The sequence below is a fragment of the Cordyceps javanica genome, chromosome 3 (assembly GCF_051103115.1).
Source record: "Cordyceps javanica chromosome 3, complete sequence".
NCBI classification, from domain to species: domain Eukaryota; kingdom Fungi; phylum Ascomycota; class Sordariomycetes; order Hypocreales; family Cordycipitaceae; genus Cordyceps; species Cordyceps javanica.
In genome coordinates this window covers 800,850-826,166 of record NC_139297.1, presented here as the reverse complement: position 1 = coordinate 826,166, position 25,317 = coordinate 800,850, and the positions used below count along the sequence as shown (strand labels likewise).

The following is a 25,317-nucleotide window of genomic DNA, read 5'->3' as shown; positions in this document are numbered from 1 at the left end:
TCATGGTCAGTGAGATCGGCACCTGTGCGGCTATCATTTGGCTTTTTAGTTCACTGGTCTCAAGTCTCATTGGCCTCTTGAAGCTTGCCCCAACTCGAATTCCTTACCTTCGGGTGCAACTGCAAATCGGACCTCATCCGGGAAAAATTGTACTCTTTGAGCGGCTTCGCAGTTGCTTGAATGTATCAAGACGTCATGGAAGAACTGATTTCATTGAATGTTGCTCTTTTCGCTCCTAGTAGTGTTTTCAACTTTCGAAGGTCGCGCAGATGGAGGCGTGTGCGAGCCTTGCAGATGCATATCAGTAGGAAATTGACCTGCATAACGGCTGCCACATTTTGCATTGGGCATCAATGCGTCAGCTGCTCCCACATTTGGCCAGAGCAGCCCGTCACTGTATATCCCTTGCGATCATATGCAGATATACCATCTGAAAGAGGAACTTGCGGTTTCGGCACGAAAATGCTCCAACGAGTATTCAGCAGCCCTTGACTTCGATTCTTCTTACACACTGGAGGCCTCTTTGCAAGATCTGGCTTACCACCTCGCTGCCCCAGCAGGAGCTATGTCCCAAGATGGATCGGCTTTGCTGCGGATTGTGTTGGAAGATGGCGATCTGTTCGAGAGAATATGGACACTAACAGAAATCAAAGAACAAGTTTGCATCTCTACAGACGCGAAATAATATGCACGCTCAGTTTACCTGCTAGAGGAAAATACGGTGGGTACCTGGACTGTCCGATCCCTCGCGTTTTGTATCATTGGGTTGGATCTACTGATCGGCCGCTTGAAATATGTAGGCACGAGTCGTTTCTATCGAGAACTCTAATACCTTACAACTTTATGCATTTGACGGAAAAAAGTCGGAATGGATACAGATGAAAAGTCTAGGTTCCTCTAGAGTCCACCCCACCCGGATATTCAGTTGAGTGGTTGTTTGGACGCGAACAACCGAACTATGATATTCTTCCAGAATAGATCTGGATAGCTGCAGGGAGTTTTACATCCTTCAAAAAGAGGACGCTGGCCCAGTTTCGTCCCCACAAGCAACCGCGGCCGTGATGCCCTCTCCAGCTGTTCACGCCGCCTGTAGCTTGGATCTTTATGAGTTCGGCGCTCACCATGAAAGTGAAGCTTGCACATGCGTTTTGAAAAGATCACTAGAAAATTGTCCCTTGAGCTGAAAAAGACGTATCCAACCGAAATGAGGTTCAGAGTTATTTAGCGCACGTGAGATGCACTTGAGACGAAGTAAACGTTCATCACTGACAAAAAGTAGCTGATCCTCAAGATAGGGTTTTCGGATTCGGACCTGGAAGCGAAATAAGGAATCAGTGAAGCAATGGTAAGAACAGGCGTACCTCATGCGTGCCTCATGCGATAAATATCACGCCTTGGTGTATCCCTCACCACTTACACGCCCAGACGCCTTACAGACCAGCATTACCTACACCAAAACAGCAAAAGTGGAGATGCTTCCACTTTGGGACAGTTCAATCAAGCGAACTCTATCACGTGAGACTCATAGTGATACCCCACCATTAGGGTCACGGCCCACCAAACCACGCAAAATTGGGAAGCGCAGGGCGAAAAAAATTCGTGGGTGAAATTTATCGTGCGCCGCCCCGTTATCCCAAGTTGCGTTTTCCTGCATCACCAAATTTTGAGCCGTTCGACGATCGAGGTACGACTACCCAGACGCTGCGTTCCAGCACCGATACAACACCACATATCATTCGGTACTGACAAGTTGCATCTCTTTTTAGGTCCTAGTCCCCCCTTAAACATTCGCAATGGCTTCGCGACCTACCGTCTCCATCATCGGCAAAGATGGTGCTCCCACCGGAGCTACCCACGCCATTCCCGCCGTCTTCTCGAGCCCTATCCGTCCCGATATCGTTCAGAAGGTGCACACCGGCATGGCCAAGAACAAGCGCCAGCCCTACTCCGTGAGCGAGAAGGCCGGTCACCAGACCTCTGCTGAGTCTTGGGGAACTGGTTAGTTGTTGTCCGTTTGGGAACTCGAGATGCTGGGACGAGGAACCGCTGCAAAAAAAAGTAGAGAGAGAGCGTCAGAGAAGAGAGGCGAGCTGACTGGGAAGCCAGCAATACTCTGGCTGGATCTTTTTGCGGCGGGGATCGAACAAGCGTCTGGATCAATGCCAAACAAACACACCTTGAAGGTGAAGAGAACCATGGGCTAACAATATCCATCACAGGTCGTGCTGTTGCCCGTATCCCCCGTGTCTCTGGCTCTGGTACTCACCGTGCCGGTCAGGCCGCTTTCGGTAACATGTGCCGCTCCGGCCGCATGTTCGCTCCCACCAAGATCTGGCGCAAGTGGCACGTCAAGATCAACCAGGGCCAGAAGCGCTACGCTACCTGCTCCGCCCTCGCCGCCTCGGCCGTCGCTCCTCTGCTGATGGCCCGCGGCCACCAGATCATGACCGTCGCCGAGGTTCCCCTCGTCGTCGACTCCGAGGTCATTGGCTCCGACGCCGTCGTCAAGACCTCGACCGCCACCGCTCTCCTCCGCGCCGTCGGCGCCGGCCCCGACCTGGACAAGGTCAAGGGCTCCAAGAAGCTGCGTGCCGGCAAGGGCAAGCTCCGCGGCCGCCGCCACCGCCAGCGCCGTGGTCCTCTCGTCGTCTACAACCCCGAGACCGACGGCAAGGACCTCGTCAAGGGCTTCCGCAACATCCCCGGTGTCGAGACCTGCCCCGTCAACGCCCTCAACCTCCTCCAGCTCGCCCCCGGTGGCCACCTCGGCCGCTTCGTTCTCTGGACCTCGTCTGCCTTCCAGGCCCTCGACGACATCTACGGCTCCACCACCGAGGCTTCCAGCCACAAGCGCGACTTCCTCCTGCCCTCCAACGTTGTCTCTCAGGCCGATCTGTCTCGTCTGATCAACTCGTCCGAAATCCAGAGCTCCCTCAACGCCCCCAAGGGTGACGCCACCACCAAGCGCTCTGGTGTCCAGAAGAAGAACCCTCTCCGCAACAAGCAGGTTATGCTCCGCCTTAACCCTTACGCCAAGGTCTTCGCCAAGGAGTCTCAGAAGAAGCAGAACTAAGTTTGTCATACTGGGTGTGCAGTGTGGACATGGGATGATGATTTCTTACTAGTCTTAGTGCAGGCATGAAAAGAAATGAGAATTTTTCAAGTTCATTTGTTATATTTTGCTAGCAGTATGTCGTATCAATGTCGAGCTGTTGCTCGGCTGATGTCTCGCTTGGGTCATGAGTAAAAAATACCAGATCTTGTTGTTACGCTATAACCCTACTTGCGTCATGTCTCTAATGCTTGACACTCTGGACAGTAATTTTTAGTATGCCGTATCTAAATCATTCCTCATAAACCAATGCTTAGCCGTCGCGGTCCCATCTTATGTACGTGAGGTTGGGTGGTATCAAATTTCGTGGCCCCCAACGCGGCCAACGCGGGACTTTCTCGCCCTGCGCCCGCAGCCTGCATCCTTCATTACTCATCATCCTCGAAACCCAAGTTGGCCAGATCCTCAAAATCTGGCTCGTCGGATGATCTTAGTTCAGCGACAAGACACTCCATCGTCTCCACGCTCTTGATGCGCCAGAACCGCTGCAGGCCGGCCGCGAATCGGCGCGAACAGGGCTCAATGTTCTCCTCCGTCTCCGTGCCAAAGCACAATCGCAGGTATGCCCAAGCCGTCTCCTCCGCTACATGAGGTGTAGCAGCAAACATGGTGCCGGGCGCGGCAATGACCAGCTGCGGTTTATGCGTCAGGAAAATCATGAGCGCCTGCGCGAGGGCCGGCCCGTCGAGTACGGGGATAGAAGTGCCCTTGGCCTGCCACAGCGGATGGTTTTCAAGGTGGATGCGCACCCAGACAAACATGCCACCGCGTGGCCAGTCGTACGACATGATGCGAGTTTTGCTGATGACGCCCCAGTCTGACTCGAACTCGTTGACAGGAGTGGACTGCTTGAGCTGGAATAGGCTTTCGTCGAGCAGAGAGCACATGCGCAGCATTCTACGCTCATACACGCCACGCAGTCCCTCGAGCCACCGAACCCAACCGTCCAGCTCCCAGCCTCTGAACTGAGCCTTCTCTTTGGTGCTTAGCTGATGAAAGGACTTGACCGTTCCCTTCTGGGAAGGCCCCATCAACATCTCAACAACCATTGCCTGAACAAAACCAGAGGGCTGTTGGGTCGTCGTCTCGGTGATTCTTGGCACATGTTAATACCGGCGTACGTAACAAAGGACAGTGCCCCGGCTTACCTCTCCAATCGCTCGATAAAAGCCGGCTGAGCCGTGATCCAACCTAACCGACAACCAGGCGCGACAGTCTTGGAGAAAGTGTCCAGCCTGATGACACGACCGTCCACATCTATGCTCAAATACGAAGGAATGAGAGAATCGAGAAAGTCATAGCCCGTCGACTTTTTCGGCGTATACGGATCGATTGGTCTAGCGACATGACCTCGGGACTCGGCTTCGCGTTCAGCGGCAGAAGGGAATTGCAGATACCAATACGGGTCATCTTCGACGATGATGATGTCAAATCGCCGACAAATGGCATAAATCTCACGTCGTCGCTTCACTGGGATGACAGTGCCTGTCGGGTTATGGCCCATAGTCACCGAATACATGAAGTGCGGACGCTTTCCGTTCCGAGTGTCCCAGTTCTCCAGGACATCTTCCAGGCCACCGGGCCCCTTGGCCATCATCCCGTTAGAGTCAATGTCAATAGGCACGACCTGGATGCCCCTGGGCTCAACACAGGCGAGCGCATTGTTGTACACGTATCGCTCGCACAACATGCCAGGGCGGCGAGCAACAGGATCGCGGTCAGGATTCCAGGCATTGCTGATGAGTTGGACCGTCTTGGAGAAGCCGTCGGTAGAGCCGCACGTTATGATGACTTCGGGCCCGCCTCGATATGGGACCGTAGGGTGCAGCAGCTCTCTTGTGAATTGCCTGATAAGAGAGAGTAGTGGAGGGTAGCCTCCCGCCGTGCCGTACTGAAGAGCAGTGGACAGGTCAATGCGTTTTAGAGGGTCAGTTTGCGGCGTTGACTTGGGTACTTTGATGCGCCACGAGGCTGCATTAATGTCGCTTTCTGGCGACTTGTTCTTCCTCTTGTCATCGGCGATGCGCCGACTCTGCTGCGCGGACGCTGGGTGGTTTGGTGTACATTGGTAGCGATCTGGATTAGCAGTCTGTGCTTCGAGAGTGTCGAATGGAAAAAGCTGGTCATTGGGCAGGCCTAGAGGGAGCCCGAGTTAGCAACTACGCGCTCGTCGGCGACGCATGCTCCGCGTTGGCAAAACGAGCAAAGGGAATCGTACCTCCGCCGAGGTTTCCGATGTTCGGAATAGCAAAGAATCTATAAAACTCCTTGATGGAACTGGGTGTCCGTCTCTTGGTGATTTCGGAGAAATGGTGGCTCAGGTTCCGCGGCAGAGGAAGCTCGCCCTCGAGCCGCTGAGAGGCAGCCATGACGTTGAGAGTGTTTGAGCTGAGGATAAAAGAAACTCTTCAAGCCTCACGTTCCGAACAAAGCTGAGTTGGAAGTGGCTAAAAGTGGAGTAGTAGTCAGGGCCGTGCAATCTGAAGTCGTGTTGAAGCCTGGGCAAGAGTCAGAGTGTCGAGGCTAACTATAAACTATATACCGAAAGGAAGGCCTGCCGGCGCAATGCCGAGCAGATTTTTTGAAACTTGGCCGCGAGAGCACCGCCGCAGGGATCCATTGGCTGATAAAGAACAAGGCACATGGTCAGACGGGGAACCAAAGACAACCCGGAGGTGAGCAGTCCGCCGGCAAGCGGTATGGAGTCAAGGACGGCACTAATAATAAGACTTGCCGTGGCTAGATTGGGGCTGAATGGCCACACTGGAGGTGGCCACCCATTAACTTATGGAGTAAGCGCCAGCGCTACTTAGCGGGCGGATTGTGATGAGCTGGGGGAGTGAGGAGAAGGGCATCATTTCGCAAGCATTACGCGGAGGCGGCGTGCAGGGTGATGATGTTGAGCAGCAAGTCACACAGGCATTGTGGTACTTGAGTGACAAGGGTCTGCCAGAGAGGGCACGGCTACGGATACAGATTGCTGGGGTAAGTATTGGTTGCTGGATCGAGGCCACAGCAGGGGGTTTCGGGATGATACGCTCACGTCCTCTGCCTACCCGTGCATCCGTGTATGGAACGGTGGAGGGGGCTCGCCACTTTCTCACAATTCGACGACATACGGGTAGCTGCATGTGTGACAATGGCCAAAAGTCGCGGGCAGGACCAGGGCACGCCGTGTTCTCCAAGGGTTCTCATTGCAGTAGTGCGGGTAGCGCGACCGGTCTACTTCCGGCAGACTGACTTGTCGGCTTTAACTAATTATTATTAGCGAGCGAGCAGGATGAAAGGTCTCTTGCTTGCTGTCTCCAAGCCTGACGACAAAAGGGAGATGGATGCCTTGAAGTCTTCACGTTTGAGGACAAGGCTTTTGTCGAGAGTCGGCAGTGTCGCAACCTCCCGCACACCCCAGTGACGGCAAGAACCTCGAGGTCGGGCAAACCTGGCCTTGGGTTCCCGGAACTGCGGAAGGAGCTGCGTGATACGCGCCCGTGCCAGGGGTGGCGAGGATCGACATGCGAGTCTACTAATAGTATTAGAAACAATTTCGAGATATCTCAATTGTGGACGCTGACACGCGAGGCATGGGCACTGCTTACCCGGTCAACCGGTCAAGCCTTTCCCTCCCGTCTCTCTCTCAAGGTAACACTATTTATGATGTGTCGACAAAGTACTTATTATTGTTGAGCTAAGTAACTAAGTAGTTGGTTAGGGAAGCTACTTTTAGCTAACCGTGCAGCACCACTCACACCTCCTTGTTCGCCGGCCGGCACTGTTCATACTCCCTCCGTATTGATCGTGTGGGAAAAAAAAAAGCAAGTGGTGGGCATAATGCTACCCGCATCTCGGTGGTCTGGGCCAGTTTGTTGCCGGGGCTGGTCCATATTACAAGCAGGGGAACGGCATTTTTCCTTGGCTGGCGTATATAATGTCGGTGCCAAGAGAATACGGAAGCGAAGAGGCACACATCTGGCCACGGGCGGCGGTTGTGTGTGATCTGAGGCTTTTGCGATGTAGTACCGAGAACGCCGATGATCTGGCACCTACTTGGCTGAGTCGACGGCCGTGTTATTGCGAGAGTATGGAGATGGCGAAGAACAAGGAAAGCCCATCAACGTTTTCCCGATGCAAGTTCTGCCTCCTCCACGCCTTCCACCCCACTGGGTTCTGTAAAATACGGAGTACCCTTACCTTTTTTTTTTTTTTTTATTTTTTTTTTTAAAAAGTGGTCTTGGTCACAATAAGGGAAAGGATTCAAAGTTTAAAAGTGCTGGGTGAATTACGACGCGTCGCAAACTCCGACAGGTTCAGCAGTCAGTGCGATGAGCCTCCTTACTTCCCTTTTATTGCTCTCCGTGTCGTGAATTGCATGATCTGTTGCTGGGCGGTGGCGAGCCCGAGGGCACACGAGCAACACACACTTGACTGGTTGTCTTCGATCGGACAAAGGCCGAACAGGCGCCACCTAGGAACATGGTGGTTGTCCGAAATATGGATCCCAATTCTCCCTTTTTGAGTCAGGCTATGCCGCTCAGTATATGCTGTGCATCACCGTGATTTGTCTTGCGGAAAGAACCCTGTTGCGGCTAGTGCAAACCGACACAGGTATTCTTATTAGTAGGCTCCAAGCATGACTTGTTAACTACTTACCAGCTCTTCCTCGGGACGACGACCGTTCTTGCTATGCGCCCGTCAACGACTTCGGCGGCGACAAGACACGGAAACATGGCTGTTGAACTACTGCAAGCCCCCCAGCTGGGTGGTCGTCGCCCAGCTGCGCCTAATAAGCTATAATGTGCCCAAGCAGAAAGGCAGACGGATACGCAGACACACAGAAGGACCCCTCGAGTTTACTAACTAGGCGCTCGATTCTAGTGTCGGTATGCATCTAGTCTACTCCGTACGTTTTCCAACGTAAGCGGACGTCGTGCATGTACATGACCGAGCGGACTGGGCGGCGAAGCCTGCGCAAGCCCTCGGTCATCGAGCGCGCCAAGGCGGGCAGATGAAAAAAAAGGAAGCAGGTTCCCCCTTGGTGATTCAGACCAAACTCCAACCACCGTCGTCGCCTTCTCGGCTACGGATGGCGGAAGAGGGAAGTAAGTAGTTGGCGGAGCTTGCGATGATGCCTTCACCTCCCCCCAGCTTTCTTCTGCCCCAAGCCCGGCCAACCAACTTTTGTCAGCCATCTCAAGACCCCCCGCCATAGGCAAAAACGAACTCGCGTAGGGGAACGCCAAGGCCGGCAAACGGCAAAGGGTTCTGCATACATCACATGCAGTAAGGACTCCGTACGTGCAGAGTCATCTCCGGAGTTCCTCTCAATGCGCACGATGCCAGTGGGCTCTCTCTCAAAGCACCAAGGTATAAGTATCCGGCTCACAGAGGTTCCAGCCGCGGAACCTGTAAATGGTCAGTGAACGAGTGACTGCGGAAACATGTGGAAAAGTGAGGACAAAAAAAGCCAGGGGTTTTTGTCCAGAGTGGCCTACACGTGCATTATGGCTTAACCGTCAGCATGTAAGAGTGCCCTCGAACGTCCCACAGCTTGTCTCTGTAGCCATCGGATTAGTTGCGGCAGGATTACGCCACGACTTTTGCGGGCCCTGACTTTGTGTAAAGAGCCTATCAGTAAGTACTTAGTAGACATGCTTCAATATTTGGTCGAGGCGCCCTTCGAAGGAAGCGAGAATTTGGAAGCTAAAGCAGTAAGTAGTGGGTAGATTCAGGAGGAGCTACATAGCTCGCTCTGTGGTCTTACCACCCAAGATGAGCTTATAAGTAAGGTGGTATTGTATTACAGGCACCAGTGTCGAAATGGAAGTATTCTAAGCACATGCCATTCGGTGTTTGCCCAAAGCTGTTGCTCCCATTCAAGATGATGAGAGGGCAGCCAATCACCCAGGACAGTGCGCGGATGGGCGCAATATGTTGTTAAAATGCTGCAAGCGATTGTGCTTTTGATGGAGATGGGGAAAACCACTGCATACTTATTATTGTCCGGCGATTGCGCTAAAAGGGTCGACGCTGCAGAACGGAGTAAGCAGCCATGGTGTGGTGAGAGAGTGTGTGGGCGAGGCTAGGACGACTACTGCACGGGCACAATACGTCATCATTTTTTTTTTTTTTTTAGTTTCTCGAAGATTAAAGAGAGAGTTTTAGACTCTTACTCAAAAGGCTAAATTTGCATTCTGGCGATTGATATCTGGAACCAACGGGGGGTTGTTAATAATGGCACTTAAGTTCAGTGACAAGGCAGGCGGCACAGAGGACAACCGGGAACAAGGCGGCAATGAAAAGTGACAGGACTTGGACCCTCGGTCAGCCTTATCTGGCTGTAGTGTTTCTCGTATCAAGGAAATACAAAGGGAAAAAAAAAGGCTCGTCATGCACTCCGTTGCACTCTCCGATACGGCGGACGCTTCACCCTCGAGCGTGTAAACTGGCACGCGGCTGCAAGATACCAACTAGCGCTCCCTGGGCTACAGTCTGCGGCGACTGAAATACATATTCCATGGCCTTGCAGATCAATATTTCTTTCAACGCAAGCTGGCCAAATTTCGAGGTAGTGGTACAGATAAGGTATTGCCAGGTTTGAGTAACGGCGTCATCGCATTGTCGGTTGTACTGTACAGGCAAAGTAGACGCAGCTCACCTGCCCGTTCACGTCTTTGGCTTCCATCAAGAACGCCAACAAAAAGAAAAGTGTAGGAGAAAAGTGTTGGGTTTTTTGGGGGGGTTTTTTTTATCTTATTTTCATGTATTTGAATGAAATAGTATGCAAACATCAGCGTACCTCAAGACTGAGCGGCTTCGGCACAGAGGACGAGGCTTCCGTGAATCGTGCCCCACCACTTTACACCAAAACGCGTAGAGTTGGCGGTTCGCGGGAGGCCAGTCACTTAATGTGTCCGCGTGAATCTACCAACAACCCAGCACCACAATCGTATTCACCTCGCGCAGCAAGCTTCATCGGAATCGCATTTCAGTCATCAATTTAAATCCTTACAACTAGCTAGCCGAAGTCCCCAACACGCGACGAACTGCGTCTGTCACCAACCGACAGAAACGAGCACTCCCACGCGCCCCCCCCGCCGTCACGGCTCATGCCGCCATCTCCCCCGGCATCATGACTGGGCGCACTCGCCGTGCCTCGACATCGAGCGTCGAAACTGTCGACGACGGTGCCATTCAGTGGTGCCAGGAGGCGTCCATCTTGCGCTCCGTCCCCAAGGCGGAGCCCAGTGACAACTGGCCCATCTTCCAGCTGCGCAACGCCATCGTCCTCAACCGCGACGGCACGACGATCGAGAACGCGCTCAACATTGTGCCCAACGGCCCTTATATCGTGCGCGGGCACCTTCACTTCACGAGGGACGAAAAGCGACTCGGTTTGTCTGCTCCTGGGCCCAACTCCCTCTTATTCCTGCTAACAGCTGCTGCTGCTTCCAGTTCTTGTGCGCGCACGATCACCCATTCCCATCGAGATACGACATTGCCTGCTATACTCGGTGGGTGAAACAGAGGATGGAAGCCCTCAGATCTGGGTATCGGGCCGCGCCGGCTGGTTCGAGCTCAGCCCTTGTCCCGCTTACCAGGCAACCTACGATACCATGTGCCAAGCAACGACGCTCTACTACAGTATAATGGATATCATCGAGGACATGAATGACAAACCAAGACGTGGGAGAAAATCAAAGTCGCCACCACAGAATGATATTCTCGCGTCAGTATTTCACAGGGTATATATCCCTGTCTCCCATTGGTTCCATCACCTATCCATCATTCTGACTTTTTGTGTTGATAGTATGCCGCCTCTGTAGGCGATGGCTCGACATATGAAGACGTTGTCGACCGATGCAACAAGCATGCCGTATTTCTCATCTCTCAGTTTCTGCAAGACGATGGCGTGATTGACTGGAAAACAACCCCCTTTTACAAGTGGCTGAAATCCGAGAACGGCGTACGTCTTCCGTGTTGCCCGCAAGCGCTGTCAGGATTCAGTCTACAGCTTTACTAACATGGACGCAGCATCTTTTCGAGAAGGTAGACAAGGCCAAAAAGAATCCGCGCCAGCGGACACGGTCGCCGTCGTTCATTGAGCCGCCGCGCAGAGCAACTACGAGTTCTTCGAGGCAAAGCGAAAGTATGGAGGTGATTGACGAATCCGCATCCAACAGACGGTCCGCGGCCCGGCTCAATAGCGCCGCGGCAGAGCCTGAGCAGACCATCATCCCTTTGCATCCCAGACGACCTGAGCCACCACAGGCACACCCTACCGATTCACCTTTCCAGACAGTCTTTGCCGCACTTGAGAGTTGTTTCGATGCACTTCAGCCTTCCAAAAACGGAGTCAAGGTTTCTGGACTTCTTAACAGGCTGTACTTCCAATACCGATTCCCCACCTACAAGGATAGCTCCAGCGGCTCTCACAAACGCCCTGTTGAAGAAGTTTTACATTACAATGCCGCTGCTCTTCTTGATACCATTGACCATGACAAATACAAGGACGGAGAGATATACGACTGGCTCGTCAGTCTTTCTAACAAAAAGTTTGTGCCAGTTGCTCTGAGAGGAGACGCCCTCCCCTATCGCGTTGTACCCAGAGAACAGCGCCCCTTCCACGGGCGAAAGTCTGATGTCAAATTTGAACGTCGTCAAGAAGGTGTGCGGGAACCAAGCCCCGCGACACCCAGAATGGGCAAGCGACCTGGTCGGCCCGTCGGCAGCAAATCGAGCTTGCGACCCATCAAGTCGACTAATAAGAGGGCTCGTGCGATTGTCGACGACGACGAGACTGATACTGAATCTGTGGCCAAGAAACTCAACTTGTCCGACCAAGAAGGCGACGAGAACATGGACGATGCCGGCAACCAGGGCTTCGAGGAGGAAGAGCCGGATAGTATCCTGGGGGTACTCGATTCGTCCGATTCGTCAAGTGACCATGAGATTTTGGATGACGAAGCTAAGCCTGCAAAGCTGAGCATCCTCGCCGAAAAACTGCCGGATCCGATGCCAACGGGATATCATGGGACATGGGTCTGTGACCAGCAGGACTGCGACTTTATTGCGCGGGGGGGCGAAGAAGCCGACCTAGATGAGCGTATCTCGGCACATCTACAAGAGCATGAGCAACTTGTTGACAAGATGCAGCTGGCTGTTGCGGAGAGCCGGGGATTGCTTCCGATCAAGTAAGAACAACTACGCTTACTGCCCAGACATGAGTCGCTAACAGAGTCCCTAGCCATCTTTTGGAAAAGCTCAAGCAAATAGGAGAGGGTGCTCACGGACCGACGGACACGCAGGGCAATGTAGCACCCCGGCCTATCAAGCGACACCTGTTTGTTTAGGCTGCAAACGTTGGAGATTAAATTAATGACGGCTTTTTCTTTGGAACTTGTTCTTGGTGTCACTTTCGGGCATTCGGGTTATATCATGATCGGTTTTGGGAACGGGGTTTTGGTTTACAGTGAGACCTAATGAGGCTCCAGCGTTGGACTGTAGAGAGATGAGGCGTACATCCCGCAACGGGACTCGACACGCTCAATGTGTCAAACATGGGAGTTATAGCAGAAAGGAGCCATAGAAGCGAGCCACTTGCTTACCGCTCTGGTTTTAAATAGAGCTATATTACACGGTTGCCCCAAGTGTTTAGTTGGATCTTGCCACCATCAGATGCCGTGCAGGGCCGTGCTCGGGTCGGGCAAGAGGGTTCAGTAAGTTCTGGTCATGATGTCCTACTACTGATCAACGAGACCTCTGCGTACGCATTTTTCTTGCTGGATTCCAAGCGGTCTGCCAGTTGGCGGCGCGGCGAGCAAGGTAGGAGGGCTATATAAATCACAAGCGTGGCTAGGTACCGAGTAAAGGAAAGAAAGTAGTCGAGGCCATAAGTTGTCGGTTTTGCAAGTCAAGACCGGGAGGGAAATGGAAAGGTCTACAGAATGAATTGCCAGCGTGATTTGTCCAAAAAAAAAAAAGAAAGAAAGAAACAGAACACAGAACACAGAAAAAAAATGGCAATACGGGGGAGTTTGGTTGCGAGTGTTGGTTGGTCCCATCCTTTTCGTGTATATATATTTGCTGCCATTCCTTTGATACCGCCAAAGTCAAGAAACGGTTTTTTTCGTGGCGGAAAAGATGCACCTTGGTTCTTTTTTTTTTGGTCGTCCATCTTCCACGGACCACGACCCAATATCTAGATCATCTTTATCCCAGCAAACTCTCCCGCAGCAACGATGCTGGCGTTGCCTCTCTCTCTCTCTCTCTCTTGTAAGCGGCAAAGGATGAAAAGCCGCAAAAGAACAAAAAAAGAGAATTGTCGGGACATGTATTGATGGGTTGAAAAAGCTCTCGAAATGTACATGTAAATGTAGCTGGAGAAAACTTTCAAGTTGCAAAAATGATGAATACACAAGCTTCTTTCTGACCAGCTCTCATGTCCCTCATCTCACCCTACCAAGAAAAAAAAAACAGTCACCATTTCACACGGATTATTTCAAAGAAACGAAATTCACGAGCAAGGGGATGGAGGGAGGAGCCGGCTTTCTGTAGCTAAAGCTCTCTCGGTTCTACGTAATGAGAAGTCGATATCCATCACCAGAAAAAAGTCCTATTTCACCTATAGTATTTTTTCCCTCAAGGATAAAATTGTACGAATAAATGTACATTGTTATATCAAAAATCCAGATCCCCGCAGTTCAATCCATTCCTTGTTGTTGTTGTAGCCATTGCGATCAACTTCCCCTAATTTAAGAATGAAATAAAGATTCTTCTTACTATACACTGTTGGCCCTTTCCCCCCTTTGCTCGCTTCCAGCCAGCCATGTATTCCTGTTTCATCTAGGCACTGCCATTCTCGCCGTCCACCACCATCTTGTCTTTGGTGGCCTCAGCCACAAAAGCCGCCTCGACAGCCGCGCGGCGTCGAAACACGCGCAGCCAGCGCTGGCCCCATCGCCGGATGAGCGCCTCGTCCGTCTCGCTACCGGCGTCGTGCTCCATTAGCTCGTCCTTGCTGCCGGCGGCCCAGGACTCCAGGGCGTCGTTGATGGTGCGAAACAGCTCCGTCATATCGGCGACCTCCTTGGCGCGCGCTTCCTCCTCGTCGGCCGGCGCCCCGACGACCTGCCGCACGCGCGCCGTGACCTTGGAGACGGTGTTGAAGATGGCCTCGTAAATGTGCGGCTGCGCCAACGCCGCCCCGGGTGAGCCCTTGTGCGAAGCGCTATCCGCTAGGATGGCCCAGTCGGCGACGGAGAACGGTGTGAGGATCGAGTAGTTGAGGAGCTTCTCGATAATGGACAGGGCCACGCCTGGGTGCGAGTGCCAGTAGGCCATGACGGAGGAGATGATCTGGGCGCGGGCCGCCGACGAGGCAGCTCCGGCGTCGATCAGGCGCGCCTTACTTCTGTCAATACAGGCCAGGACGTGACTGAGCGACTTGGAGCCGACCCAGCACATGGCCGTCACAAAGACGTCTATGCTGGTCACGACAGGGTCCAGAGCCTGGTCCTTGGCTTGCGCCTGGATGGCATCAATGGTCGGTTGAATTTCTTCGTCTGTGGCCTTGCGGCGCAACAAGGCGCCAATCTGCTGACCCTCTGCTGAGAAGGGTGTGTCTGGATTCTTGTACTTGAAGTCCGGCACGTCTTGTTCCTTTTCAGGACCAATGAGATGCTGGTACGCCTCGGGAAGCGTCTTCTGAATTCTTTGAGCAAAGCTTAGCCGAATCTCCTTATCCAGCGCGCCGTTCAGGAACCACTTGGCCGGGTGCAAATCCGACAGCGCAGCATCATCTGACCACTCCGCCCACTTCCATGTGAAGCCAAAGTTACTCAGGTGGTGCGAGAACCAGTTGACACATCGGTACGATAGTTCCAGGTCCATGCGCGGGTTGTTGCGGTACAGGTAGCGAATGGCTCGGCCGAGACTGGGCGCAATGGCAGCCGGCGCCAGCTTGCACGCTTCCGTCAGGACTGAGTGATAGTAGACAAGCTTGCATTCGGGCGTTGGCAGCTGGAAGAGCTGTGAAAAGACGGTGTCGACGGCCACGTCTTCGGGCTTCCACGTGGAGCGGTTGTTGCCAGCAAGGTTGCGCAACTCGTCAAACGGCGTTGCGCGCTTCACAAAAGTACCGTCGGCAAAGTAGCAATCAATGTCCATGAGGAAGCGAGCAGTAGCATTTCGATTGTAGTTGAGGCCGTTGATGGTGTCAACAAGCACGTCGCGGATCAGTGACGAAGCAACGTGCTGCGTGCCGGGCACCGACTCGACTTCTTGCTCGGCGTATACGGACAGGTACACCTCCGGAAAGAGCGCACGGGGGCCGGCGACCACGTTGGCAGGGATAGAAATGGCGGGAATCGCGTGCTTGCGAGCATTAGTCAACTTGTCTTGCGTCTCCACGTCGGCGAGCGACATCTGCCACGGGCGAGGCAGGCACGCCAGCTCCCAGTCCTTGGAAGCCTCCGCTTGCAGCTGCTTCTGTAGAAGCACCAGCACACTGGCAGAAGCAGTCGGGCTGTCTTCGTTGCTCTTGGTATAATATGGGTCAACCAGCGCATGGAGCGCATGGGGCTCAGAGGCGATGATGTCCGTCTTTTCCATGAGCTCGGCGGCCTTTTGCTTGCAGTCGCCCGGCGCGGATACCATGGCGTAGGGAATTGTGAGAAGGATAATCTTGACGATTTCGGTTCCGATAGTCTACATCCAGTCAGCATATGGGCCATCCGGCGCAGTAGCGCGTCCACTCCAGACACGTACATCCTCTGAACTGGCGGTTTGCAGGTCGGCCGCGCGGTTGAAGAGCTCCTCCAGCAGGGGGAACACTCCATCACCCTCTAGGCTGCATTGCAGACAGGCCATGAACTTGAGGTACAGCTTCACCTGTGTCCACTGGCCGGCGGCGATGGCGCTCTCGAGATCCTTAGCCAGGCGCTCAAGGACAATCTCCATGGCCTCGGGCTTGAGCGCGTTGGCGACGAGCACCACAGCGGCCACGAAAGGTGTCTTTAGGGGCTGCTCGAGCACCATCTGCAGGACCAGGTTAACGTAGAGGCTGCGTAGGTGCTCGTCGTCGTAGTTGTCGACAATCATCTGTGCCAGTGAGAGCACCTCGTCGGCCCATCGGCGCAGCGGCGACTCGGCAATGGCCACGAGCTGTTTTCTGAATCGGACCGGTACTGGTGCCTCTTGTCGCCTACGCTGGCGTCGATCATACTGGTCATCGTCGTCTGCTCATTTTGATTCACAATGGTCAGCTTCGGCTTCCGGGCGCAAAGGGCTGGGAGCTCTGAGATAGCTTTCAAATTCGAGCATCGTACCTCTATAGCGTCTCTTGCGATTGTACCCGCCAGATTGTCTCCTGTCGTAGTCAGCCATGGTGCAAGTTGGCAAATTGAGTGCTAAAAATGCCAGTCCTTTGATCGCGCCCGTAGAGCAATCTTGATCCAGACCTGCAAACGCCTGCGCTACGCGTTGCAAGGCGACGCATGAAGCTAGTAAGGCAAAGTAGGTGTGCTGCCTCAGGCACCAATCATGACAGCGCCAACACGGTGCAGAGCAGAAACAGAATAAGGCAAAGACATCTATTGCTTCCTTGATTTAGGCATCTATCGGCTTGAAATTTTACGGAAAAGCTGCTTTTATCGAATATTCGCATCGTAGACTTGACAATTTGTGAAAAAAATGGCAGCATGGTGCTGATCAACTTCAACCGAGTACATGCGTAGACATTTCGCTCACAGCGGAGACCATCAGGTACAATGGATTGGAGAACACAACCTGAATTCATTTTGGTATATCGAATATGCAGCCAAATTCCGACTTGCAATGGCATTATGGTATACAAGCAGCAGGCTTGCGCCACTTTGTCGTTAGAAATGCTTATCGGTATAATTGCTCTCCGCCCTGAAATAAAATCCACCGTGCATAATTCATCATCCATAGCCAGCACATGAAGTAGAAGTGGTGTTACCAACAGATCTCAGACGGTTAACGCTGCTCCGAGTTCATCACAATCGTGGCCATCCAAACTTGATGCAGCTCATAAAAAAGGTAAGAAAAAAAGGACACGAGCGAGACCCGCCCCTCGGCTGGCAACGCCTCGCACAACCGCAAACAGCGGCCAAGCTGCCATGGCGCAAGCCCGTCTGGAAACACAAGTATTCGTTCAAGCCGCTTAATTCCCACGTAGTGAGAATACCAAGACCACCAGGCATGCAAATAATGAAACAGAGTAACCGTCGTTTGAAACACGTAACTTTGTCAACCAAGTTCAAGGTTTGCAGGAGTTCCATCTGCTACAGCCTTTCACAGCCTGTTCAACCGCAGCCTAGCCAGTACACAGATGTACATCCCCCACGCTGGTGTTCCATGCTGACTTTGCCGCCGTGGCCAGGCTAAAGACTGAGTGTCGGATGCGAATCCCACCATCCCGCGAACTTTGGCCGACCCGCCCAATTACTAGGCTGAGCAAGTCAGTTGCAGGTTTTCGTCAAGATTGTCGACAACAGAGCTTGCATGCAGGAAAAGAGAGTCCTTCCCCGTCGCCGCGCAAAGCTTCGAACCAAAGTGGCTAGCCAGTGCTTTTTTTTGGCAAGAAAAACAAGAGAAATCAGCACCATGAACACTCGAGGCGCTCAGTCGAGCTTGGCCATCATCTCCTGCTTGGCCATCGGAGTAAAATTGTCAATGTCGAGACCGCGTGCGACGAGGACGGAGCGCTGGTGAGGAGGGACTAATTGGCTGTTCAGGTCAGGGGCAATGGACAGCTCTGTAGACACGGCAAAAAATTAGCGTTGACCAAGTTAGGTTGGGTAGCGTGCATACCATGACGAGTAAAGTTAAAGAGCTCAGGGAGGTCGCGGAGCTGCCCAGTGCCGTGTCTGGAATCTGGAAGCTTCGTCTCAGGGTCGCGCAACTCATCAAAGAACGGGTGAACCATGGCGTTGACGGCAGCCTCTCTCTCAGTCGGTGTGTATTCGAGCAGCTTGGTAATGAGATCAATGGCATTCGCATCAGCCTTACGGAATACCTTGTTGAAGGGATGGGGTTTGATCTGGGGGAATTTGTGTTCCATATAGTTGGGGTTCATGGTACGGATCTGTTCTCTGGTGGGAGTGCCGAGGACTTTGATAATTTCGACCAATTGATCAATGCCAGATTCGCCGGGAAAGAGGGGCTGGCCAAGCATCAACTCAGCCATGACACAGCCTGTCGACCAAACATCTAGAGGGGGGGGAGTCAGCACGCTGCATGACGCAAGGTCCAGTCAGCTGGTTCTTACCAATTTTGGTGGTGTAGTTTGTGGCACCGAAGATAAGTTCGGGCGCGCGGTAATATCTAGAGCAAATATACGAAACGTTGGGCTCATTCTCGACAAGGATTTTGGCGCTGCCAAAATCGCAGAGTTTGAGGATGCCGCTGGTAGGGTCGAGAAGGAGGTTTTGGGGCTTGATGTCACGATGGCAAATGCCTTGCGAATGAATGTAGGCGAGAGCGCGGAAAAGCTGGTAGATGTAGAGCTTCACCTCGAGAATGGGCATAGTGGTCTTCATCTTGTTGAAGAACCGTGATGCTCGGTAGACAGTCTCAGGAACGAATTCCTGGACCAAGTTGAGGTAGACTTCGTCCTTCTATACATGTTCCGTTTAGTGTGCAAGGAAAAAAGAGTGTGAGGGAGGTGCGCGTGGGGGGTACTTACTCGTTCGCCGTTGGAGTAGTAAAAGGCCTTGAGCTGGACAATGTTGGGGTGACGAACAATGCGCATGATTTGGAGTTCACGATTCTGCCAATATCTGTTAGAATTCGTTGAGCTGGTTCCTTGCCGCGCGGCAAGCCAATCTGGTCAGAGGAGACATACCTTGAAGCGCTTGTCTTGGAGGACACGCTTGATGGCGGCATCCTCACCGGAAGGAGAAAGCTTGGTCTGGAAGACGACACCAAAGGAACCATTGCCGACAATTTTACATTGAGTATACTGAAGCTCTCTGGTTTCGCCAGTTACTCCATCTTGAACGCGCTCACGGATCACTTCTGCGAGAGGGGGTCAGTAGGTGGATGAAGGAGGGGCTCGCTCATGATGGCGATGCGGGCTGGCCAAGTGGAATGCTCACCTCCCATCCGTAAACTGTTGAACGCTCCGGGTCGTTGCGATGACATGCTGCAGATATATGAACCAATTGACGCTTCGAACACTATTGAACGTGGGTGCGAGACCAAGGGTGCGGTATATCAAGGCGTTGGGTGGCGTTGGGGGGAGCCGTGTTGGGCAGCAGGGTCCTGAGAGACCCGTGTTGACTAGTACGCTGCGATGCAACGTATACCTCCGACAGTTGGGAGACGCGGTAGATGCAATGGGAAAAACCGAGCTATTCTGAGCAGATGGCAGCGTTAGCGAGTGAGCTCGGCAGAGGTGTCGGAGTATCAGGCGGAGCGGTGATGAGGGCAGCGAAGGGGTAGGTAAGCAGGAAAAGTGCGTGGGCGCCGCAGAAGTGCGACATTTCAACCAGATCAAGGCATGAAGAGGTGACGAACAGTAAAGGAGGCAATCAGCCACGCCAGCAAGCGCGCACAAAAGAGCAGACAAAGGGGCGCCTCAAAGGTGCAGTCGGGCGGGAAATTAAGCGTGGTATGCAGAGGCGATTGTGGAATGATGATGGTTGGCAAGGTCGGCAAGGTTGGTCAAGGGACGCTGGCTGGGGCTGGCTTGGGAGGGGCGCGAGTGCGATGCGGGGCACTGCAGCGTAATGTATGGGACGTGGGATTGGAGCTCGTCTGCACGCAGAAGCTATGCGGCGCAAGCACAAGAGCCCATTGGGGGTCGGCAGACAAACATGAAGCGAAAAAAAGACGAGCAATGAGTCGAGGGGGGCATCTTGGAGCGCCGGACAGGGGCGGCGGAGAGGAAAGCGGGCAGCATGTGAGGGTGGTGATGAGAAGCAACTTACCAGCACAAGGGCACAGAACTGGCGCGAGATGCGGCGACGGCAACGGGGAGGTTGTACGGGACAGGAGCGGACAAGAACGTCGGCCAAAAAAAAGCGAAAAATAGAAATAAAAGCGGCTGGGCAGCAGCAGGGAGGCAGGTGACCAGAAAGTACGGACAGCTGAAACGATGAAACGAGCAGCAGCGGCAGATGTTGGCTCGATCAAGACAGACGAGACGCAGGCGAGAATGTCGTCAGAGATTGGGAGCAGATGGAGAGCTCTCTGTGGTTTGGTTTTTACGTCGATCGAGTACGGTGGGTAATTTGGAATTCGACCAGGAAAAGAGACGTATGCACACTGAACAGAGAGTAGGCAACGGAGATGCCGAAAGAGGAGGTGGGAAGCAGTTGGTTGCTTTAGACAGGCGTAGAGGAAGAAGCGAGATGGAGATGCGCTCACGAGAGAAGGTGGTAGTTTTTTAGTTGGAGTTGGAGGGGGAGGGAATATTAAGCAGCTGCTGGGAAACGGGAAACGGGGGGGCCAGCGGTGGTGGTGGTACTCAGTAGTGGGTAGGTACCTTAGGTACTCAGGTAGTGGTGCTGGTGGGAACGAATGATCTTGTCTACCTTTTGGGCAGGCAAGCTAAGTAGGGAGGTACCTTGTCGAGGGAGGAGGAAGGCCAGGCAAGGTGGTACCTGAGCTATAAAAAAGAAGAGGTTGAGATACCTACTTACCTGAGCAAGTAGGATGAGAGGGGAGTAGACAAGTAACAGAGTAGGTAGGTACCAAGGTAAATAGGTACCAGCGACAGCGAGGGATTAGTTGGTTAGCGCCATTTCCAGCGGTCGACGACCCCTGGGTCCCAGGGGAGGGGGCAGGGAGGGGGTAGGTAAGTCAGTCGATACTTACTTACCAGTAACCTAAGTACCTACTGACCTTGGAGTTTGGGCACCCTGCCACAGAGTCGAGAGCTTTGGGCAGAGGCCCTGGCTCGACAGCACAGGCTGGGGGGGAAGGGGTGGGCACAAGACGAAGACGAGGAATCACTACCGGTGAAATTGGGCTTTGCATCCACTGGGCTGCATGATGATGGGTAGTAGTTGATCAAGTACTCCGTACAGGCAAGCACTCCGTCACTGACTAGGTAGGTAAGTAGGCCTGAAGAGTCTGTGATGCGTGTGATGCGTGTGACGCGTGTGATGCTCCCAGCGAGTATGGGATAGGTGCCTACTTACCTACCCACTCACCTTGGGTTTCGCGGCCCAGGTCTCCGTACCGAGTATTCTGGACGTACTTGGGGTTGATGCGGGTACAGTTGAGCCAGGTGATGTGCTGGTCGAGGGGGTACATGGGGCGCTGCTGACAGTCTGGGCCAGTCTCTGCGTACCAGCCGGACAGGGCAACAGGACGAGAGACAGAAATAGGACAAGACAGGACGGGCAGGACGAGACAGAACAAGACAGGACAGGGCCGAGTCGCCTGTCGTCCCTGTAAGTTCCTTTCTTCTTCTTTTTAAATAGCTCAGTACTTGTCTCTATGTTATACGTACCCGAGCAAGCCAGGTCGGTAGGTAACCTTCTGATAGCCCTCTTGATACTAGAGTATGGATTACAGCTACGCCTTTGGACAACCTCTAATTAACAGCACTAATACTTAAGTAAGTAAAATATTTGACCAGGAAGGGGGGGGCAGGGGGCTGCTCGCGAGGGGAGGCAAGGGGGGCCAAGCATCTTGGGCCTGGTTTTTTTTTTCTCCTGTAGATTTTAGCTGCTCATGTGCCCATCTTTGAGACTCACTCGCTCTGCCCGCTTAAAAGCTCGGCAGACCAAATTTGTTTGGAAAATGTAAGATTTGACCAAACTAAATCAATTAATTAAAGATACACCCCCGTCCTCGCGTTAAACTCGAGAATGCCTTGCTCTTCAGTTTCCAGTTACCCGAGTACTGTCTACTTACAGATTAGTGGTAATCAATACACGCGACACTTCTTCCGGTACAAGACAAGTGCCCATGTAACAGCATGTAAGTACCTGTCTCCGATGGTAGATTTGTCCGTCAACTGTCCTCGTCCCTCCTTTGCTTCTGCTCTTTTCCCCTTCTTCTGTTACTATCATCATATATAAACGGGTAGCTACCTACGTAATGGCAAGGAGGGGGGGCATGCTCGGTTGGTTGTAGCGGGTAAACTTAATTAGCCTATTTCAACAGTCCCTCCATCTACTTTACCATCTTCACATTTACCAACTTTCCTTGAGGCCTTCTTCCTCTACTCGTCTCTGCTCTGCGCTTCGCTACACCACCACACGGCCTCTGTTTCCACCACATTCATGATTCTTCGGTCTTTTCAATGATTACCTCTCTTGCGTCTTGCCTCTTTGTTTATCGCTCACCACTTTTCAGCATCCTTCTCCTTGTCTCTCGTTACCCACCCCGTGTCTTCCAATGAGGCGTTTGCTGACCCTCCTCCCCCTGCCGCCCCCCTTCCAGCGGCCTTGTGCCAATACGGAGTTCCAGTGGCTGCTAGTAAGTTCCAAGTACTTACCGAGAGAGGGAATCAGGCAATTTTTTCTCATTCAATAAAAGAGCAAGGTATTTCAAGGGTCGACAGCCCGATCAAAGATTTCCCGGTAGAAGCAGCAAAATAATAACGACGATGAGAATAATGATACGAAAACTTGTACTAATGCCTTTTATGTTCAAAAGAAGAAAAACATCCCAGCCATCAACGTATACATTGAGATAATTCCTCCATTACCAAGCCAACTCATTCCCCCATCTTTTTGCCCGCTAAGTAAGTACTTAACTAGGTATTAGGTACCTAAGTAGAGACCTCTTGGTGGGGCCGCCCTTGTTTTTGAATGGTGCAGCCGTGTCGCATCCGCTAACAGTTTTAGCGCTATTTAGCCATGCAGGACGCCAAATGCACGGCTTCAGCATCCTTGCCATCTCTTTACAGCACATCGGCTCCCTGAAACGACCACCGCAGCAGCCCTTTGCCAGCCAGCGTGCCGGCTCCTTGTGATGGCTTCGACCACCTTTCTCGTTTGCTCGTTTACTCGTCTGCCGTTGGCAAAATGCCAGCGCCCTGCTGCCAGCTGCCAGCTGCCCATGCGAAAGTCGTATACAACAACTCCTTGCTGCTCACTCTTTTATCCTCAACTTTATACTTCCATCTCCATCTCTATCAGACAGTCCCTTCACCAAATGCGCTCCGCGCTCATCTTGCCCGCACACGCTTCCTTCTTGTTCGACTGGCTCGCCCCCATCTAACCCAACCTTGCATACTACCTTACCACCCGACGGTTCTCACACCATCCACTCTTCCCGATTCGCACAATTGCTGCCCCTGCCTTTCCAGAACCATGTCTGTTCCAGGACTGCGGTGCTCGGTCACCAATCTGCTACGAACAGCTACTGGTACCTGCTACTGATACTACCAGTACCACCGTTTCCAGATGCCCTTGTCGCAGATGCCAGGTGCTAAGCAGGTGCTTGCTTCTCGCCTACCAGTATTATGGATAACTACCGCCCCCCTCTGTGCTAGCTAGCAAAAACGAGATACATCACAAGGCCTCTCAGCTCTACAAGTGGGGGGTCCTCGCTCGTGGTGCCTCCAATAACGGCACTAGCCTTTGCGCTGATCAAGAGATATGCGGCGCTGACAACCTTGAGCCTCCCATACGCTGTTACGCTAACAACGCTAGCCAAACTTCTCTCTGCAGCGGCATGCCTCGCCTGCCTGTCCCGGTCCCTGGCCGCCGGCGCCGGCGCCAACGCCATGTTTGTTGTCTATGTTGTCTCTGCCTCGTCCCTGCCTTGACCTGCACAGGGCTGACCTGCTATAACACTCGATATTGTACGACATGATCATTCCGTTGCCAGGCAGTATCGTCGAGCACTAATGCTAGTCTACCAACCACATCTGGAACATGGCCCGCTTAAAAAAGATTGACGACCGTCTGTGGAGGGGCTCCTTCACCTCGCACGCGGCGGGAATGGCTGCAGTCTGCATGGTCCCTAGCCGTCCAACACCCAACCATCGGGTACCTTTGGCCACCTAAGTACTTACCCCTCCCCTTCCTACTCAGTACAAGGCAGAAAGCTAAAAATGGGCACCTCTACTCCCTGTCGTTACATCAAGATGCGCCAACAACAGGCCAGGGGTTCCCGGTCGCCCGCACCATCATCGGCAGCCTGCCGCCTGCAAACCGCGATGAACTTCTTTGCAGCAACAGTACCAGCGCTACCCGCCAATCTCTTTGACGTTCAAGACAGGCGTACGGAGTACTTACTCGCCTCGCAATAGAGCTGGTGGAGAGGGTTGTCGCCCGCAGAAGATGCATCGGCGGGGCGTGGGTACGTGTGGTGGAGCTTTTGAGATGCCCTTGACATGGCCCTACAAGTTTATTAACCTGCTTCTGCTGCTCCGTTGGCTCCGTCTGTCTACCAAAAGCCTCAGACGGCTGGTTGCGGGGGCTTGTTATTGCGAAACCACCACATTGGGACGTGGCTACGCCGTCTGTCGGGGGCACGAGGCCTCGTGCCCTAATCCCGTATCCACTGTCATGATCCATCTGTGCCACTGACTGGTGGAGTGCGCGCGGCTTGCCGGGCTGCGAATGGCTTTGCTTCAGGGTCGTCCAGAACCTTGCGTGCGAGTCTGTGTGCTGCAATTGAGCGTGTGCGACGGCTCATGTATTTGCATCCACCATGCCTGCAAGACGTCTGCACATCACGAGACACAGTGTGCATTTCAAACACGTCAACGCACGCGCAATCCGCCGTGCAATTTAGTAATGTGCAGTCAATTCTGATTGAAAAAGGGCCCTGCACCTGTCAATGCGCGATACAATTGCCACCGTCAACGAATGAAGAGCTGCCTGACACCCCCAGGGTGCTGACCAAGGCCAATTGGCACACCACAACGCCAGGCTCTTGAATAATGATCGCACTCTATAGCGCATGGCACCAGCTGGTGGGCACAACGGGCGTCAGTACGTGTTGTGTGGACACCAGGGCCCCGCAACCCCTGCCCTCTGGTCACACTGAAGCTCGTTCGACGTCATGCTCCGCCTGCCACCACTGCACATTCCGTCTTGGAGTGAGGGGCATTTTTGAAGCACTCAAAGTCGAAAATAGACCTCTTGTGTCTTCGTACAGCGACTCGAGAGCGAGTCACATGCGCAGTTTCTCGGCGTCCAAGGGCTGGCTGGCTGCATCCAACTCACAGTACGGGATTGCGGTACACTCACCTATTTCCAGAAAATCCGACTCTG

The 25,317-nt window shown here is 53.1% G+C and overlaps 5 protein-coding genes across 5 annotated transcripts; 2 read left to right on the top strand and 3 right to left on the bottom strand.

Annotated features, from left to right (window-relative positions):
• Positions 1–1,793: 1,793 nt before the first annotated feature.
• On the top strand, positions 1,794–3,073 carry V2A60_004469 (uncharacterized protein; the record flags this gene model as incomplete). The annotated part of the gene is made up of 2 exons (XM_083255788.1): positions 1,794–1,998; positions 2,220–3,073. The coding sequence occupies 2 exons, from the start codon at positions 1,794–1,796 to the stop codon at positions 3,071–3,073; spliced, it is 1,059 nt and encodes a 352-aa protein (XP_083111914.1).
• Positions 3,074–3,480: 407 nt separating this feature from the next.
• V2A60_004468 (pyridoxal phosphate-dependent transferase) lies at positions 3,481–5,481 on the bottom strand (the record flags this gene model as incomplete). Its single annotated transcript, XM_083255787.1, has 3 exons — positions 3,481–4,207; positions 4,261–5,248; positions 5,331–5,481. 3 exons carry the CDS (start codon positions 5,479–5,481, stop codon positions 3,481–3,483), a joined length of 1,866 nt encoding a protein of 621 aa, XP_083111913.1.
• A 4,757-nt stretch (positions 5,482–10,238) lies between these two features.
• V2A60_004467 (uncharacterized protein) lies at positions 10,239–12,459 on the top strand (the record flags this gene model as incomplete). Its single annotated transcript, XM_083255786.1, has 5 exons — positions 10,239–10,500; positions 10,562–10,851; positions 10,917–11,072; positions 11,141–12,300; positions 12,354–12,459. 5 exons carry the CDS (start codon positions 10,239–10,241, stop codon positions 12,457–12,459), a joined length of 1,974 nt encoding a protein of 657 aa, XP_083111912.1.
• Positions 12,460–13,951: 1,492 nt separating this feature from the next.
• On the bottom strand, positions 13,952–16,492 carry V2A60_004466 (MIF4G like-domain-containing protein; the record flags this gene model as incomplete). The annotated part of the gene is made up of 3 exons (XM_083255785.1): positions 13,952–15,814; positions 15,875–16,344; positions 16,435–16,492. The coding sequence occupies 3 exons, from the start codon at positions 16,490–16,492 to the stop codon at positions 13,952–13,954; spliced, it is 2,391 nt and encodes a 796-aa protein (XP_083111911.1).
• A 1,259-nt stretch (positions 16,493–17,751) lies between these two features.
• V2A60_004465 (kinase-like domain-containing protein) lies at positions 17,752–21,391 on the bottom strand (the record flags this gene model as incomplete). The annotated part of the gene is made up of 6 exons (XM_083255784.1): positions 17,752–17,885; positions 17,942–18,340; positions 18,399–18,747; positions 18,816–18,899; positions 18,975–19,147; positions 21,289–21,391. The coding sequence occupies 6 exons, from the start codon at positions 21,389–21,391 to the stop codon at positions 17,752–17,754; spliced, it is 1,242 nt and encodes a 413-aa protein (XP_083111910.1).
• Between the last annotated feature and the right edge of the window lie 3,926 nt (positions 21,392–25,317).